We start from the raw sequence: 15489 nt of genomic DNA, 5'->3' as shown, positions 1-15489 counted from the left end.
CCGTTCATGCCTCCATCCATCCATCCATCCATCCATCCGTCCGTCAAACTCTTTAATCATGTTTTGTTTCCAGTTATCCAGTTGTTAGTAATCACATGACTCGTGTCTTCAGTCAGTTTCAGTCATAAATCACCTAATCCTCTTGTTTAGCAGTGAGACAGGAAGAGCTAGAAAACAATCTTGATGGGAAATCCCAAAGCGTAGAGTTAGGAAGTCACATGACCCAAAAACGTAGTAATGGTCATATTTTCAGTGATGTGGAAAATTTACAAAACTTACATTACTTTTTTTTGTTTAAGAATTCTAACTGCCAAATAGTTGACTGAAGTGCCTGCTTGACATAGACTCTCACCAACTGCATCAGCGTTTGTCCTGGTAGCTGTTAGATGGACAGACTTGTAACCTGTGACACACATGATGGATTGTTTCTTTAACCCCCATAGAGTTTACCTAAACTGAACCAAACGAAAAAGGAAAAAAATCAATAGGAACACATACTCATACATTATTTATAAATGGTAAATAAAGCAATGAAAAATAATAAATAACTAAAAGGATTGACATACGGCTGGATTTACATTTATTGTAGGTGTAAAATCTCCCGTTTTACGTATTTTGACATGCTTTTGAAACCAGCCTCTGGTGGTCTCTTGAGGAACTGCAACGTTTTGTGGTTTTTGGATTGGGTCACATTTGGGAGTGGGAGGGGCTGTAACATATAGTCCGGCTATTGTGTTACAATCTTCCTTTAGTTTGTGTTGCTCAAGAACAGTCGAGATGCGCAGAGTTCCTGAAGTAATTCATGTAATAATGAAAAAATTTCACTTTTCTATTATCCCATAAACTATTTTAGTTAAAATCCTGCAAAGAAGCATTACCAAAGGACCTGCCTCGTACATTAGGATTTCTGAAAAGACTGTAAAAATACAGTTGTACTTTTTCTTTGAATTTTTTTAAGCAAAATCACCAAAATGTTTCCTACTTGTATCTATTGTGGTTCTGGAACTGGTTCAAGATCTCTAAACTACAAAGTTTATAAAAATCCTTCTAATTTACACCAGTTTCATTCGCTAAAAACATTTATACCACTTACCAAAAGCACACTGCGTTCTGCTATTTTGATTCCTAAAGACACATATTTGTGTATTCAGATTGGATCCTTGTTTTTAGATCTGAAGGGCATTTAAATTCACCTCCAAAGAGAAGGAATAATCAGCTGGAGAAGTCTGGCCGTGTTTTTCTTCTCTCCTGGATCTATTCCTGAAAAAGGAAGCAAGGCATGCAACTCATTTAAGTGGCTCATATTTCTCCCTTCTTCTGCTCTCTGCCATGTTTTCTCCTGACCAACCTTCACACGAAACAGGTTTCATAAGTGACTTACCTCAAACGTGTGTGTTAGATGTCAACACACACACAGAGTCTTTTACAGCTTCTCTGAGAGGAACCTTCACTCTTCAGGTTTCCAATTAACGACCAAAGGAAGAAGCAAGAAATGATGAATCGAAGGGTGGCTCTTCTTCCTACAAATGTTTTAAAAAGGCCTGAATTTCTAACTTCTACACACAACGAGCAGATTTCATCAAGTTCATTTAGGGAGCATTAGGCTGGTAGGGCCCGGCGATGACAGAGTGGCCAGTCCATCTAATGATGTGAAGGAACCCCTGTGTGTGCCCTCTGCTCACAGGAAACTCTCTCCAGCCTGATAAGGAGGAGAAAATGTTGCTCAGGGAGCCGTGCTCCCATCAACGTGTTCCCTGCCATAGTTCCCCCTCTAAATGGCCACACTGATTGTTGTGTGGGTTCTTCCCTTGACAGATTCTCCTCTGAGGACTTGGAGGATTGTAGTTTTGGAAATCTGTTGTGAACATGTAGCAATCTGTACTCAGGCCTGGCCCTGGGCTGCATCGCATCCAAACAAAAACAGAAAATTGCATCCCATTCCAGGACTCTAATATGATTGTCTCAGCTGGGAACCGAACCCAGGATCTCTTGATCTTTTTTCTCTTTTTTGACCAAAATGCAATTTCCAAACAATTTTATATAAGTAAAACAAACAAACCTTTGCTTTGAGTCTGTTTTTCCTCCTCTTCGTTTCCCTTTTCCCTTCATGCCGCCCCTGAGGGCTTGTTTTTCCATCCTTAGCCTCTTAATGCCTGCTGTCTCAAATATGCGACAAACCAAATCAGCTATAAAATTACCTACATGTAGCATTTACTTAAAAGCAAAAACATAAGTGAATATCTTTTTTCATAGCTGGAAATTAATTCAGGCATTAATTGGGTTAAAGTTTTAAAGAACCCCACCACCACCACCTAGCTTAGACAGCATTAGGAAGGACCTGATTACATCGAACTTTTGAGTTATTTTATTTATGTTTTTCAATTATTTTTACATTAAATGAGTGGTATGTCAAACTGTAAAAAAAAAATGAATTAAAATATATAAGCATTGTGATTTGGCGCCCCCTCCAGCAGATGGCAGACTAGGCGGCCGCCTAGGTCGCCTATGCCCAGGCGATATGCCACTGGTGATTAGATACTAAAAAACTCAAAGCCACAGTGCAGTAGAGCACCAAGTGAAGTTTCAGTAGAGTCAGTTCAAGTCAAGTCGAGGCTGATCTAGTAACAGCTCCTGTAGCACTCAGCTCAGCTTTGACCAATCTCCTCCAACATGTGGACCGGCTCTAACAGAAGGACGAATCACATGTTGATTTTCACTCAAGTCATCTTTCAAAGTTCAAACAGTGTTTAGGATCTGCAATTTTCTTTTTCACTCAAATAAAACTAAACATATAAAAAATTGCACTTTAAACTGCTTTATTTGTATAAATATGCATCACAGGTAAAGTAGACACTAATGCTTGTTACACCCAATCGCGGAGAGCCTCTTAAGCAGAAACTGTCTTAAAGAAGGCTGTAATCTCCAGAGAAGGAAAGTGCCTTTACATATTTCCCTCTAAAAGCTGAGCAGAAAAGAAGCTTTCTGTTCGTCTTCCCTGGATAATGGATCCATTTTGTGTGTGAGTGTGGCTCTTTGCTTGTGTGTAGCACAGTTAACTCAATTGTAAAAGAACTTCATCCATCACTGCGAGGATGGGAAACATTCTTGCCAACATGATTCAACACTTTTCCCAGTCTATTTAAATCCTATAAACGGTGGATTCGACACTCAATAAAGTTTAACTGATTTGAATTCTGCTAAACGAACTGAAGTAGACTTTATTGACAATTTAAATGTATGTAATGCACATATGGCCAAGACTTAAAATCTAATTTTACTGTATCAGCTCAGACTAAGAAAAAGTTGTGTTATAGGCAATACTCACAGTAAGCTTCGAAGTGAAATCAGTGCGTTTTTACGATCCAGGATTTCATCATTTCTAAGTTCACAAAGGGAATAAACTTCTGCTCGTATGCTGCAGGGGTTCTGCCGGTCGCAGGAATGCGTATCTACACACCTGGAGATGTTGAAGCGGTGAACGGGACAGATGTTCGCCTCAAGTGCACATTTGACAGCCAAATTCCCATCAACCCCCGAAGTCTCACTGTTTCCTGGACTTTTAAACCGCTCACGAAAGGGAGAGAGGAGTCGGTGAGTTTGATATACCTTCATATTTAGAGCAGAGACAGCAAAAGTATCTTTGTTTATTACGTAAACTAGATGTCTATCTTCCCATGCAGCAACAGAATTGGTCATTCTGGGGTAAAACAACCAATCACCGCTCTTAGTGTTTTAAACAGCTTTACTCTTCATATTTTACCTGTAGGTTTTCTATTACCACGAGAAACCGTATCCTCCTCCGGACGGCTTGTTCAGGAAGCGCGTTTCTTGGGCCGGTGATGTCATGGGCCGTGATGCCTCCATCATAATCAAAGAAGTAAAGTTTACCTACAATGGCACCTACACCTGCCAGGTGAAGAACCCGCCTGATGCCCACGGTGCACTTGGAGAAATTCGACTCCTTGTTGTCACCACAGGTAAGCAAAGCGCCCATCTCATTAAACTTGAACTCCCATTAGTTGAAATTTGTTCTCTGGATTTGACCCATCCCCTGGGGGAGGGGTGAGCTGCAGACATAGCTGCACTCAGGAACCATTTAGTGGTTCAACCCCCCAGTCCAACCCCTTAATGATGAGTGTCAAACAGGGAGGCCTTGAGTCCCATTTTTGAGTCTTTGGTATTACTCGGCTGGGATTTGAACTCACAACCTTCCAGTCTCATGATGGACACTCTACCTCAAGGCCAATGAGCTTATTATATTATGAATATTCAATTGAAAAAGCTTTTTTTTAAACCAAGATTGCTGAAATCGCTGAAAGTGTGATTGAGTTTTTACGTGACTGTATCACACTACACCACTGTAGTGCGAATGCTGGATCAGTCAAATAGTAATCTAGACCTTTCGTGGTCGGTTAAATCTCTTTGAGGCGCAAGTTTAACCAATTTTATTTTCATTTTTATCTTTTATATGTAGATCTAAATTGTGTTGATCAGACCAAAAATAAAATGTTAGAATGTTTGTATTTCACTTCAACCCACAAAAAAGAACAAATTTCTCCCGAAAGTACACAGTCACACTGTCACACCTTAAGCTTTCCTCTTTCTTCATACAAACCTTTGATGATGCAACTACTTTGAAACTTCCTCTGTCTTTTGTGTAGGACACTATACACTTTACAACACACAAATCTGCCTAATCGTGAGGTCAGAATGAGTTTGTTCTGTGGACCAATATTCCAAGTTTAGATGGGAGGTCTTGTCCTTTGTGGTGACGTATTTCCTCTGGTTTTGAAGGAAAGCTCCTCCCTCTTTTTCTGTCTTTCAGCCTCTTTCTCTGAACTTCTCCTTCTGGCGTTCGCCATTGGGGGTGGCATCACCGTGCTGGTGATCCTCCTCCTCGTCATCGTATCCTTAAGGAAGTACAGGAGGAGGCACAGAGAGCAGGGGGGGATCGAGGAGGCTCCCCGCAAAGAGAGGAAAGACCCCACTGCGTGGTAAGCCCAGTGAAAGACCGAGGGCGGAAGAACCAAAACTTACTCCTATTCTCTTGGGGACTCTGGGGATCAGGGCATGTCCTGCTCCATCTCGGGGTGATCGGGCCTCTCTTTTTTACTTCTGGACGTTTCACTGTCTTTGGACCTCAGAGTTGGACTAACAGCTTTGACTACGCATAAATAAATGTGGAAAGTGCCTTTAAGCAGAAAAGACGATCGCCTCAATTTGATCATCACCAGCCTTACATTTCTGGACACAAACTAATGTTTAATACATTTATCTTCATGTTCATCTAAATGGACTTCTACATGCATTTCCTGTTCGGAGCAGACGATGATGAATTCCAGTTTCATTTATCTCCAAAATGTACCAACTGTGGTACAAGATATTATTTCAAGAATCAGAGACGAGACAGAACAATGACTGAGCGCTTTCCATGTTTTGACTGAACTGTCCCTTGAAGGAGGAGGTTATGGAACTGTAAATCTCTCTTCATTTCTGTGGTTGTGTGCTGGCTGTTTGATCCAAACATCGGGCTGGTTTCTGCTTTGTTTCACTACTGAGAATACGTTACTGTATTTTTACATTTTCTTTTTCTGTTAATACTAGACACATTTTGTGTTATATCGATAAATGTGATGATTTTTATATAAAATCCAAAGGTAAGCACTTGTTAGAAAGTATATATATATATTTTTTAACAATAATCACTAATAGAAACAAATGCACTTCTGCTCTTGTAAGATTTCAATTTGATTGTGTTGTTATGATGGCTATATAAAGTGTCTTACACCAAATCATGAACTCTAAACTGTTTTTTTTTCTCTGAAAAATCATTTCCTGAGCATGTGGTGCCTCTTTTCCTCTTTCTTGGGTTTCAGATCTTTCTTTAAAGTCTCCCTCTGATGAAAATTCTGAGTTTTTATTGAACGTTGCGAATACCTGAGCACCTGGATGCTCGTTACAGCCTTAACTAAACCCTCATCTGTTCCTAGTGTCTAGTTCAGGTTCTGGAGAAGAGAAGATGGTATCTTCACATTGACTGCAGTCAAATGAGCCGCCGTTCACATTTCTGTGGTCAAATCAGCATCACTGGATTTTTGGTGTGAGTTTCATCCAATACTTACGGTAGCAGGACTGAGAACGCTGGAAAATCTCCACCAGACTCCACGGAGCTTCTTGATGTGACCACGGAAATGTGAACGGCGGCTCATTTGACCGCAGTTGGAAAGGATTGTAAATCAATGAAAGAGCATTTTGATGTTAGCTTTGATTATTTTATCAAGAACTCTGAGAAACCAATGATTGAATGTATTGATCACAGTCAATAAACATTGGAGAATTAGCTAAAAGAGTCTTTGGTGAACTGGAAGGAGAAAGAATCAGGATTTTGGAGGAAGTTCTGTCCATGAAGATCTTCACTTCCTCGTCCAGCTGACATCCGGATCAGAACCATACGGCTGGACATTACCCAGATTGATGGATGTTTTTATGTAGCAATAGTGAAGATTTACGCTAGAGAGACACAGAGCTATCACAATCAGACAGGGGAGATCAGGGGCGGGGCTACTCAGCTCAGCTCCAAAAGCCACCCCCCCTCAGAGGAGATTTTGGAAACAGAAGCTTCAGATCATCATGAAAAATTTATTTTTAAGACATTAAGGTTGTGGGATTTTGGTTAAAAACTTCATAATCATAATTAAAACACTACTGGAACGTTTTTTTAAAATACAAAAATTGTCATGGGGGACTTTAAAGAGTGTTTACTGATTCTTGCTTGAATACAATTTCCAAATCAAAAAAAGCAAAGAAAGTCGAATGAAAGATGAACATCCTTTTGTCCTCTGTTTCGTCGACACCTCTTTGTCTGCATCCATGCTTCATGAATGCTTCATGTGTGAATTTATATTTAATGCATTTCCATGCTCTGTTGTTTTAACTCCCCCTTTCCCCGCCCCTGGTGGATGTGTCTTCTGTGTGTATGTGTTCACGTTCCAGTCACCCGTCAAGGGCCGTCCATCTCTACACGGCGGAGTCTCTCATAGAGATCGACAGTTCAGATGGCATGATCTCAGACGCCAGCACCAAAGACCCGAGCTCCTCAGACGAGGGCGAAGATGATGACGATGATGACGACGGCAACGACTCCGACTGAGGAGGTCTGGGAAGAGACGGAGAGAGAGATGCTGATGTGTCGCCAGCCAGAGCGGCTTGGCGGAAGCTCAGCCAGACAGCGCCGTGGGATCCCGTGTTCTGCACAGAAAGTGGCGCTGCGATGATGAAAAGAGCCACAGTGTTCGATGAAGCGGAAAATGTAGATCTCTTTAAAACAATCCCAGAGAAATCCAAGCTTCTCTGAAAGACTGAAATGAGATGTAAAGAAAGAGCTGAAACATTCACAGGAGAAGTGAAGAAAAGTTTTGATGGAAGTGAAATTGTTTTTTTGAGGACAGTAAGAAATAAGAAGGTCGTTCCTGCCATGATGAGCCATTTCCGGAGCTAAACTTGAATAAAGCCAGTATCCTCTTTAAAGGGTCTACGATGACTTCACAGTCAGCTCATCATTGATTCCTGACTCTTCCACTTATTTGGTAAAGAAACCACAAAGTGTTGTGAAGTCAATCTGGTGCAACACAATAGGAATCCATCTTCTCTGAAGATCTGAAAACTCCTTTGACGTCATCCTTGTCTTTCCTTCTTATTGGACACCATTTTTGACTGGAGTTCTTTTATGGTTTTCTGTATTTTTCTATCTAGTTTTATAGATTTATCAAAAATATTTGAATGTTTCAAACAGGACTTAAACATCTCTGGTAAATCCCATTGCATTCAGTTGATGTAAGCACAAACTCACCACCCTGTGCTTCAAAATCTTAAACCGATTTGACAGTGCTCATCTATTATGTAAGAGATTGATCTTGTTATGGAGCATTTATGGTCCATTATTATTTTAATGCACCGTCTCCAGTCGTGTGTTTATGGTGCTTCTGTTCCGTCCACGGAGCTCGTCAAACATTTACCTGTATCTACGACTGCAGGGAATGACTGTTTAATTTGCTGCTGGTTCAATATGTCGGTGCTCCGTTTATTGGCTGTGGCTGTGATTGTTTTGCTTGTTCCTTCAATGTTTGAAACTGTTTTCTTTTTCATTTGTGTTTTTAATGTTTGTGTGAGTGGGTGTTTGTGTGCCGGGACCAAAGTCTGTCCCACTGGGCGAAGCTTCAGTTACTGAGTGACAGACTTTCAGTTTGACTGTACTTTACTGCCTGAACATGAATATATGTTTTTTTGCAAAAGTAGTGTGTTGTTGTGCGTTAAGGAACATAGATGCCTCGCAACTATGCAGGCTGTCAAAGCTTAAAGAGTTATTGACTCTTCAGACATAAAGAAAGAAAGATAAAACCTTCATTAACCCTTGTGCTATCCTGGGCATGTTTACATTAAAAGTAGGGTCATCTGCACCCCATAAGACAGTGCGCTGAACCTTTTTTTTCAATTATTCTTTTATCTTCACTTGTGTCCGTGGCAGATATAAAATCCTGTCCACATTTGTCATTGGGAGGGATCACACATCAATATAAGGGTGGGGTCATCTGGACCCTATAAGAGAGCATGAGGGTTAAAACGGCCCAGCGGGTGGATATGGGATATCTGAGGATAAAAAATGAGAAAACCTGTGCAAGGCATGCAGATAGCTCTCATGAAATATCAAGATCATAGACCGTGATGAGTGAAAATGTTCATGGACATTTTTTCTATGGGCGTGCTGCAGGTGACATGTCGTAGTAAGGAAATCAGAGTGTTGTGTGTGTATTGTACAGGCATCCTACTTGTGTTTATGTATCGACTGCACACCTCTTGTGTTAAAGTGTGAAATTTGTTCTCTGCATTTGACCCATCCCCTGGGGGAGCGGTGAGCTAAAGACACAGTTCAGGCTCTGGAACCATTTGGTGGTTTAACCCCCCAATCCAACCCCTTAATTCTGAGTGTCAAACAGGGAGGTACTGGGTCCCACTTTTAGAGTCTTAGACTGATGATCAGATGACCCCACACTTATATTGATGCGTGATCCTTCCTTTGACAAATATGCACAGGATTTCATGTCTGCTACAGACACCAGCGAAGGTAAAAAATCCTTGAAAAAAAAAGTTCACCAGTTCACCAAGACACACCAGTCATGGGGTTCCATTCCTGTCTACAACTCTCTACAGGCCCGGACAACCCAAGGCCCAAATAGAAGGCTCAAAGCGCTTTACAGTCGGACACCCATTCAACCATTCAAACACTGGCGCCAACCTTCCGCCAGAGCAAATTTGGGGTTCATTGTCTTGCCCAAGAACACATTGACAAATGGTACTATCAATTTTCTTGACGACCCTTGAGGTGGCCACACAAGTGAACCACAAGACACACCTGTCTTCTTGTTCCACTCCTGTCTGCAACCTTCCATGGGCCCAGACAACCCAAAAACACAGCAACTGTATGTGGGTGCATGTGACTGAGGCTATACATGTATTGAGATACAGGGCATTGAAGAAAGACATTAGAGATGGGGACTCTGACTTTGGGACTTACGAGCTATATTTATGACTGTTAGCCTCTTGAAGTAAAACGCAGAAAATCCCTGATGGTCCACAAGCGTCTATTTCCTGCTTAGAATTTTGGAAGAAAATACTTGTGACAGTAAAAAATGAATCGAACAAACCACTTGAGTGAACACCATACAATAGCATGACCCATATGTCTTAAGTGCGAGCCACTTATGTTACCTTATGAATACTTCACGATAAACTTATCACAATCAATTTTCATGACGGCCCTTGAGGTAGCTCTACAAGCCTAAAATGGTGAATGTTGTACACTTATATAGCGCTTTATTACTTTCTTCAAAGACCCAAAGCCCTTCACAGTCACAGACCCGTTCATCCATTCACACACTGGCGCCAACCTTCCACCCGAGACAATGTGGGGTTCAGTGTCTTGCCCAAGGACACTTCAACACATGGGTGGGCAAGGTGGGAATTGAACCTGCAATCTTTCGATCAGAGATCAACCGCCCTACCACTGCACCACAGCCAACTTGGAAGAGAACAGCGTTCCTCTTAAGACGTGGCAACTCCTGTCTACAACCCTCAACTGTCCTGGACAGCCCAAAAACTCACAGCACCCGTGCAGGTCAATCGAGTGCAAGTGACTAAGGCTTTAAATTGTACACGTGTTACTTATAAATATATTTTTTAAATGTTTTTAGGCAAGATATATACAAATGTATTTCAAAACCCTTTATTCTAAAAGCAACAAGTGAATTATCTTTTTCAATAACGACTTGCTTTACTTGGGATTCAAATTGTTATCATGGGAGCCTTTCAAATAATCATTTGGAATATTGTTTAATACTTTTCATTGTCTTTGTTTCCGAACAGAAAGCTTGATTCTTATGCTGTTCGTCAAGTTCGTTGAGTGTTTACATGTCTTGCCTCATGAGGTGAATTAGAGAAAAGGCAAATTTGTATTCTTTGTGACTCACAGCAGCTACTTTCTGAAACCCAGTGGAATGCATCCACTCCTCTCCACGCCTACATACAATGCTTTTGCTCTGTTGATGCAAAACTGAACCGCCTGAGTCACTTGTCATACAGATCCATGCAGCCAGGGAGCTGAGTGACAGGTGGGTGGTAAAGCAGTGAAAAGGAAAAAAAAAAGAAAGCAGGGTTAGAAATTAGATCTACTTGATGCCCTTCATTAAATCAGCAGGATTATGTGCTGCAGGTCACCAGGTAAGATCAAGGTCACCGAGTTAAGGAAGGGTTCAAAGGGTTAAAGAAGTCAGGAAGCTGGAGATAACTCAAAAAACATGCACCACGGGTTCTGCTGTGAGGCAGATGAGCTTCAATAATGGACAGCTTTTGAATTTATAATGCCACACATGTGGCTTGGTTGAAATGAATACTGAGAGGGGGAAGCAACACAAAGGTCAGTAGAAAACAGTGAACAGCAGAATCAGCACTTTGAACACCCCATTACCTCAGCATTTACTGCTGTAATCATATTTTAGCACAAACACGTCTTCTGGGCTTCCTTTATTGGACCAACAATCTCTCTCCAAGAAACTCTGGGGAATTTGCAGCAAATTTTACACATATTTATGTCATTTTTGTTATATTTCGGACAGTGTTTAGGTGAAAAGTGGTCACATGTAGAAGTGCAGGGACTAACTGATGGAGGGGATGCACTTTTTCACAATAAAACAAACACAAGCCAAAAAAAAAAAAAACAGGATCCAAAAATGGTAGGATGTGAACTACAGGTGGTAATTTCACTCCATGCAATTATCATAGTGTTAGGCTAGGTTCACACTGGACGGGGAGGCGCCACTGAGCGCTCCGGAGCACCACGGAGCAGCCGCTTCTGCTGGGTTTTTATTTTATTTTCCATCTTGGGGAAGCTAATAAACTAAATATATGACCTCATGTTTCTGCTAAGAAGAAGAAAGTAGTTAGTAGGCCTACACTTCTTTTAGTTATCTGTTGTTGAGATACACAGAGAGAAGTGTGTGTTTGTCTAGTTTTTTTGTGTGTCTGGGTGTGTGTGTTGTGATTGTATGTTTATTACCATCGCTACAGTCTGTTTAGATACCAAAACATGATCGCAATTTTCAATTTCAGTGTTTTATTGTGAAAAAATTGTTATATTTAGAAAATAAACCAGATTTTCTCGTGTATCTTGATGTTACTTCCTGACAGGATTGACGCGGATCGCTCGCAGCTCGTGCACAAAATAGAGCAGACGCCAAAACAATCCGCTGCACGGATGACCGTGGCCTCTTTTCAACGTGCTGTTCCCCGGCGCTTCCGCATCCAGTGTGAACCCGGCGTAAACCTGCGATTAAGCTACATTCACACCACCCTTGACAACTTACGCTCAAGCGACCACTTCCAATGAAAAGTCTATATAAACATATGTATATGCATATTTTGGGCTTCTGTGCTCAAATCTCTAAAGTTCACGGATCGCTACGCAAGTTTCAATGACCATTTTTGGGCGTGGTCATAGAAAGCTCGTTGAAAGTTAAACCAAGTTGAACTTTGACCGATCAGGGACTCGGATTTGGTAGTGATAAATTGATGGTTTCCTTTTAATTCACATAAGTGCCAAGGTTTAAAAATCGATTATAATGGAGAAATTAAAAATAAATAGAGCTGTAAAAGAAAAAAAAACAACTGCAACAAGCTAGTAAGAAGCAGAAAAAGAAGCTCCTCCTCCGCTTGTCCCGTGTAAACCCCAAGGGCAAACCACGAGTTGAAGAACACGCGTTCTTGTACGTGAATCACATCCACAGGGTGAAAGTAGCATCAAACAATATTATTGTTTTTTTCCACACAATGATCATGTATCATAACTATTGTGTTTGGGGAAATTTTCATATAATGTTAAAAAGTTGGATCTACAGTAGATTCTGTCTGAAATCAGAGCTGAAACTGTCAAACCTGATTTCCCTAAATGCATTTTTAACATTCTGAATATCAAACAAGAGTCATATAATATGATATAAACAGTGTTCTTGTCTCAAAATATATTGTTCGCTGTAGAAAATGATACATCTATCTCAATTTATGAAACCTTTTTCCTGTACTATCCTCTTTTTGAGGCTCTGCCCATTTTATTTTATCTGAATATCGCTTCATCATGACGTTTATTACGACATGCGTTACTACATTTTGGCCCGGTCGCACTTGTACATGAGATCTTGATCTCAACCGGTCTTTTATCTGGTTAAATAAAGGCAATCGATCAAATCAAAACTTGAATAATTCTTTTTTTGTCACTATGATAGAGTTATTTTGATCTTTTTCTTGCTCATCTCACCTAACAGAACATGACTGAAAAATAATGTGACACACACGCAACACTTTAAAGCAACGTCAAAAAAGCTAGAACGAGGAAAATGTGATTTTCTTCAGTGGAACTTTCCTAATAGTTTTGTCTCTTTCTTTGTGACTTTTTTTTTCTCCTGATACCTCGCTGAATGGATAAGGAGTGTACCTTTTGCAGGGAAGGAAAATACCAAAGCATTCCTTGGTACACACTCAGCTGTGTGCAGACACGCACAAAAAACATGGGCTTGGTGTGACATGTCTCACTGAGAGAAATAAAAGCTACTCCAGTGCTTTGTGTGTGACTCAGTTTACCCATGATATAGTCGTGCTTATTCAAACAGGTAGAAGGAGGGGTTTAACTTCATTCTCAGGGCATTGTATTCAGACGGGCGTTCCGACTGTCGCACAAAGCTGTTAGTAACCTGTTGTGAATGAAACATATCTGAATGCAAAAGCTTTTTACATGCAGAAAAGTCTGTCTCTGTAAAGTGATGAAAAGATTGCAAAAGCCTCACATTATAGGACAGTGGATAATAAGTCTGTTTGGCCCAACAACTGAATCCACCTTTATTAGTGTCGACATGGGAAGAACAGGTCTCTTGTTGTTCGGAGACGCCAGGAAGCCCGTAAGATTAGAGCGTTTCCACTGTAAAGGAGGACATGAAACTGAGATCGCCTACTGTCACAGCACAGAGAGGCTGTGTTTACATCCACAAAGCTTCACACACTGCAATGGGCTGTGTGTAAGAGGATACACACAGGAAACAAGCACAAGTCTGTGTTCTGCCAGAATTAGAACAGGCCCTGTAAGGTAAGGTAAGCGCTTTCACCTGGAAAAAGTTGGAAAAAATGAAGCGGGGCTTCTATGCCAATGAGTCACGTATTATATAACATTAATAGAAGACAGAGGGGAGCCTGTGACGCCCCTCTCCGGGCAGTATCATGCATAACTTTTGGCAGTTGTAAAGAAAAAAATGTTGTAAAAGGTATAAATTCCAGATTGTGAAGTGAAAGTATTCTGGATTTTTACTCCACTAAATTGGAAACAGAAACCAGAGATCTAAATCTGATTAATGTTTGACGTGACTTCTGCGCTCAATCTCAGTTGTGTTTGTTTTTTTTCCTAAATACCTCAACCACATGCACTGGTATGGGGTGTCGACCTGTACAGGTGCTGCAGGTCTTTGGCCTGACCCAACCCATAGGAGGTCATAGACAACCATAGAGGGGGCTGCATCTTAGGGTGAGTACAGGAGTGTCTTTTAGCTCCCTTGAGGCTCCTGCGTCCACTAAAACAGGATGTCATGAAAATGGAACGTACCAAAGATGGAGCTACTACATCTTAAATGAGTGAACAGGAGGGGGGGTGGGGGGCAGAAGACTTTAGAAGGTTGGCAAATGAGAACAACAGAACCATGAAAGGATCAAAAATGTCTATTTCAAACTATTTTCTTTTGTTACTGATATTAATATTAATTAATATTTATAATTAATAGCATTAATATTTTAGTTAAGGTGCTATTACTAAAACTTAAAGAAGCTTGCATTGGTGATTTCTTAATGCAAGTCAAAAATTAGCTTCTTATCAGCTGCACCCCCACCTCCAGCTCCGCCCTTGGAACCTGCCATTGGCATGCATGTGGTAAGAGTATTGTGAAGTGCTTGTAAAGATAATGGAAGTTACTGGCACTTATGCTGTCCTTACGCCGCAGTAGTCATCAGTAACATGTACTGGCTCCTTACTGACGCGGTCAATCTGAGCCGGTGTTACGTAAGTGCCCGTAGGACACCTGTAGGATGCCTACAGATACTACACTCTTGCTAATTTCCTCTTATTTAACAGCCTGGCTGCATACAAACATTATGCAACAGGCGCAAAAAGAGCGCTTATTAATTATTGCCTGCAGCATGCCCATAGAAAAAATGTGTACGTCCATTTTTGCTCCATGGGATAACCGAGCGTTACGCCTGGTTCAGTCCGCACGCGGAAAAAATATGATCGCATTTGTCCATTGTGGTATTTTATTATGAAAAAATGGTTAGATTTTAAAAATTTACAGGATTTTCTTGTGTGTCTTGGAGTAACTTCCTGCTTGCACAAAAAATAGACTAGACGCCAAATCGATTGCTGCACTGCACGAGCAGGCCGCGGAGGCGTGTGGCATTTCACGTCTGGTGTGAACTACACTGCAGGTTAACAAGGGCGCCGAATGGAAGGGCCTCCGTTCCATGCAGCTTCACAGCAATTCAACATCTGGTGTTAACAAGGCGTTACGCCTGTCTACGTGTCTGTCTACGTGTCTGTCTACGTGTCTGTTTACGTGTCTGTTTACGTGTCTGTCTACATGTCTTAAGCAGATACCGCGTGCACTCCGCCTGCACTCCGCTTCTGTGTCTGGTGTGAGCCAAGCGTTACACAATCCTAAAATTGTGTGCAGACCCCCTGCATGCTCAGTTCAGACTTGCCCGTTTTTCTCCCACATCCAGGTGTAAGGGCGGTTGGGATTAAGGCATAAGCAGAGGGAATTTTTCAAATATCACAGAGAATAAACAATGATGCTTTTGTTCATGGAGCCTGCTTTTACATTCTTCTGTCACTTTATCCCTCATAGATTC

General features: G+C 41.2%; 1 protein-coding gene across 1 annotated transcript in view; it reads left to right on the top strand.

Annotated features, from left to right (window-relative positions):
• Window positions 1-8401, top strand: part of LOC112136480 (myelin protein zero-like protein 2) — a 28908-nt gene extending 20507 nt beyond the window's left edge. The window contains exons 2-5 of the mRNA XM_024258194.2: window positions 3422-3591; window positions 3767-3977; window positions 4826-4994; window positions 6994-8401. Coding sequence (XP_024113962.1) covers window positions 3422-3591; window positions 3767-3977; window positions 4826-4994; window positions 6994-7150 — 707 coding nt within the window. The 3' untranslated portion in view covers window positions 7151-8401. The remainder of the gene's footprint in view (window positions 1-3421; window positions 3592-3766; window positions 3978-4825; window positions 4995-6993) is intronic.
• The last annotated feature ends 7088 nt before the right edge of the window (window positions 8402-15489 follow it).

Source organism: Oryzias melastigma, linkage group LG13, assembly GCF_002922805.2.
Source record: "Oryzias melastigma strain HK-1 linkage group LG13, ASM292280v2, whole genome shotgun sequence".
Lineage (NCBI taxonomy): Eukaryota > Metazoa > Chordata > Actinopteri > Beloniformes > Adrianichthyidae > Oryzias > Oryzias melastigma.
Note: the sequence above shows the minus strand (reverse complement) of the source record. Positions and strands in the feature narration are given on the sequence as shown.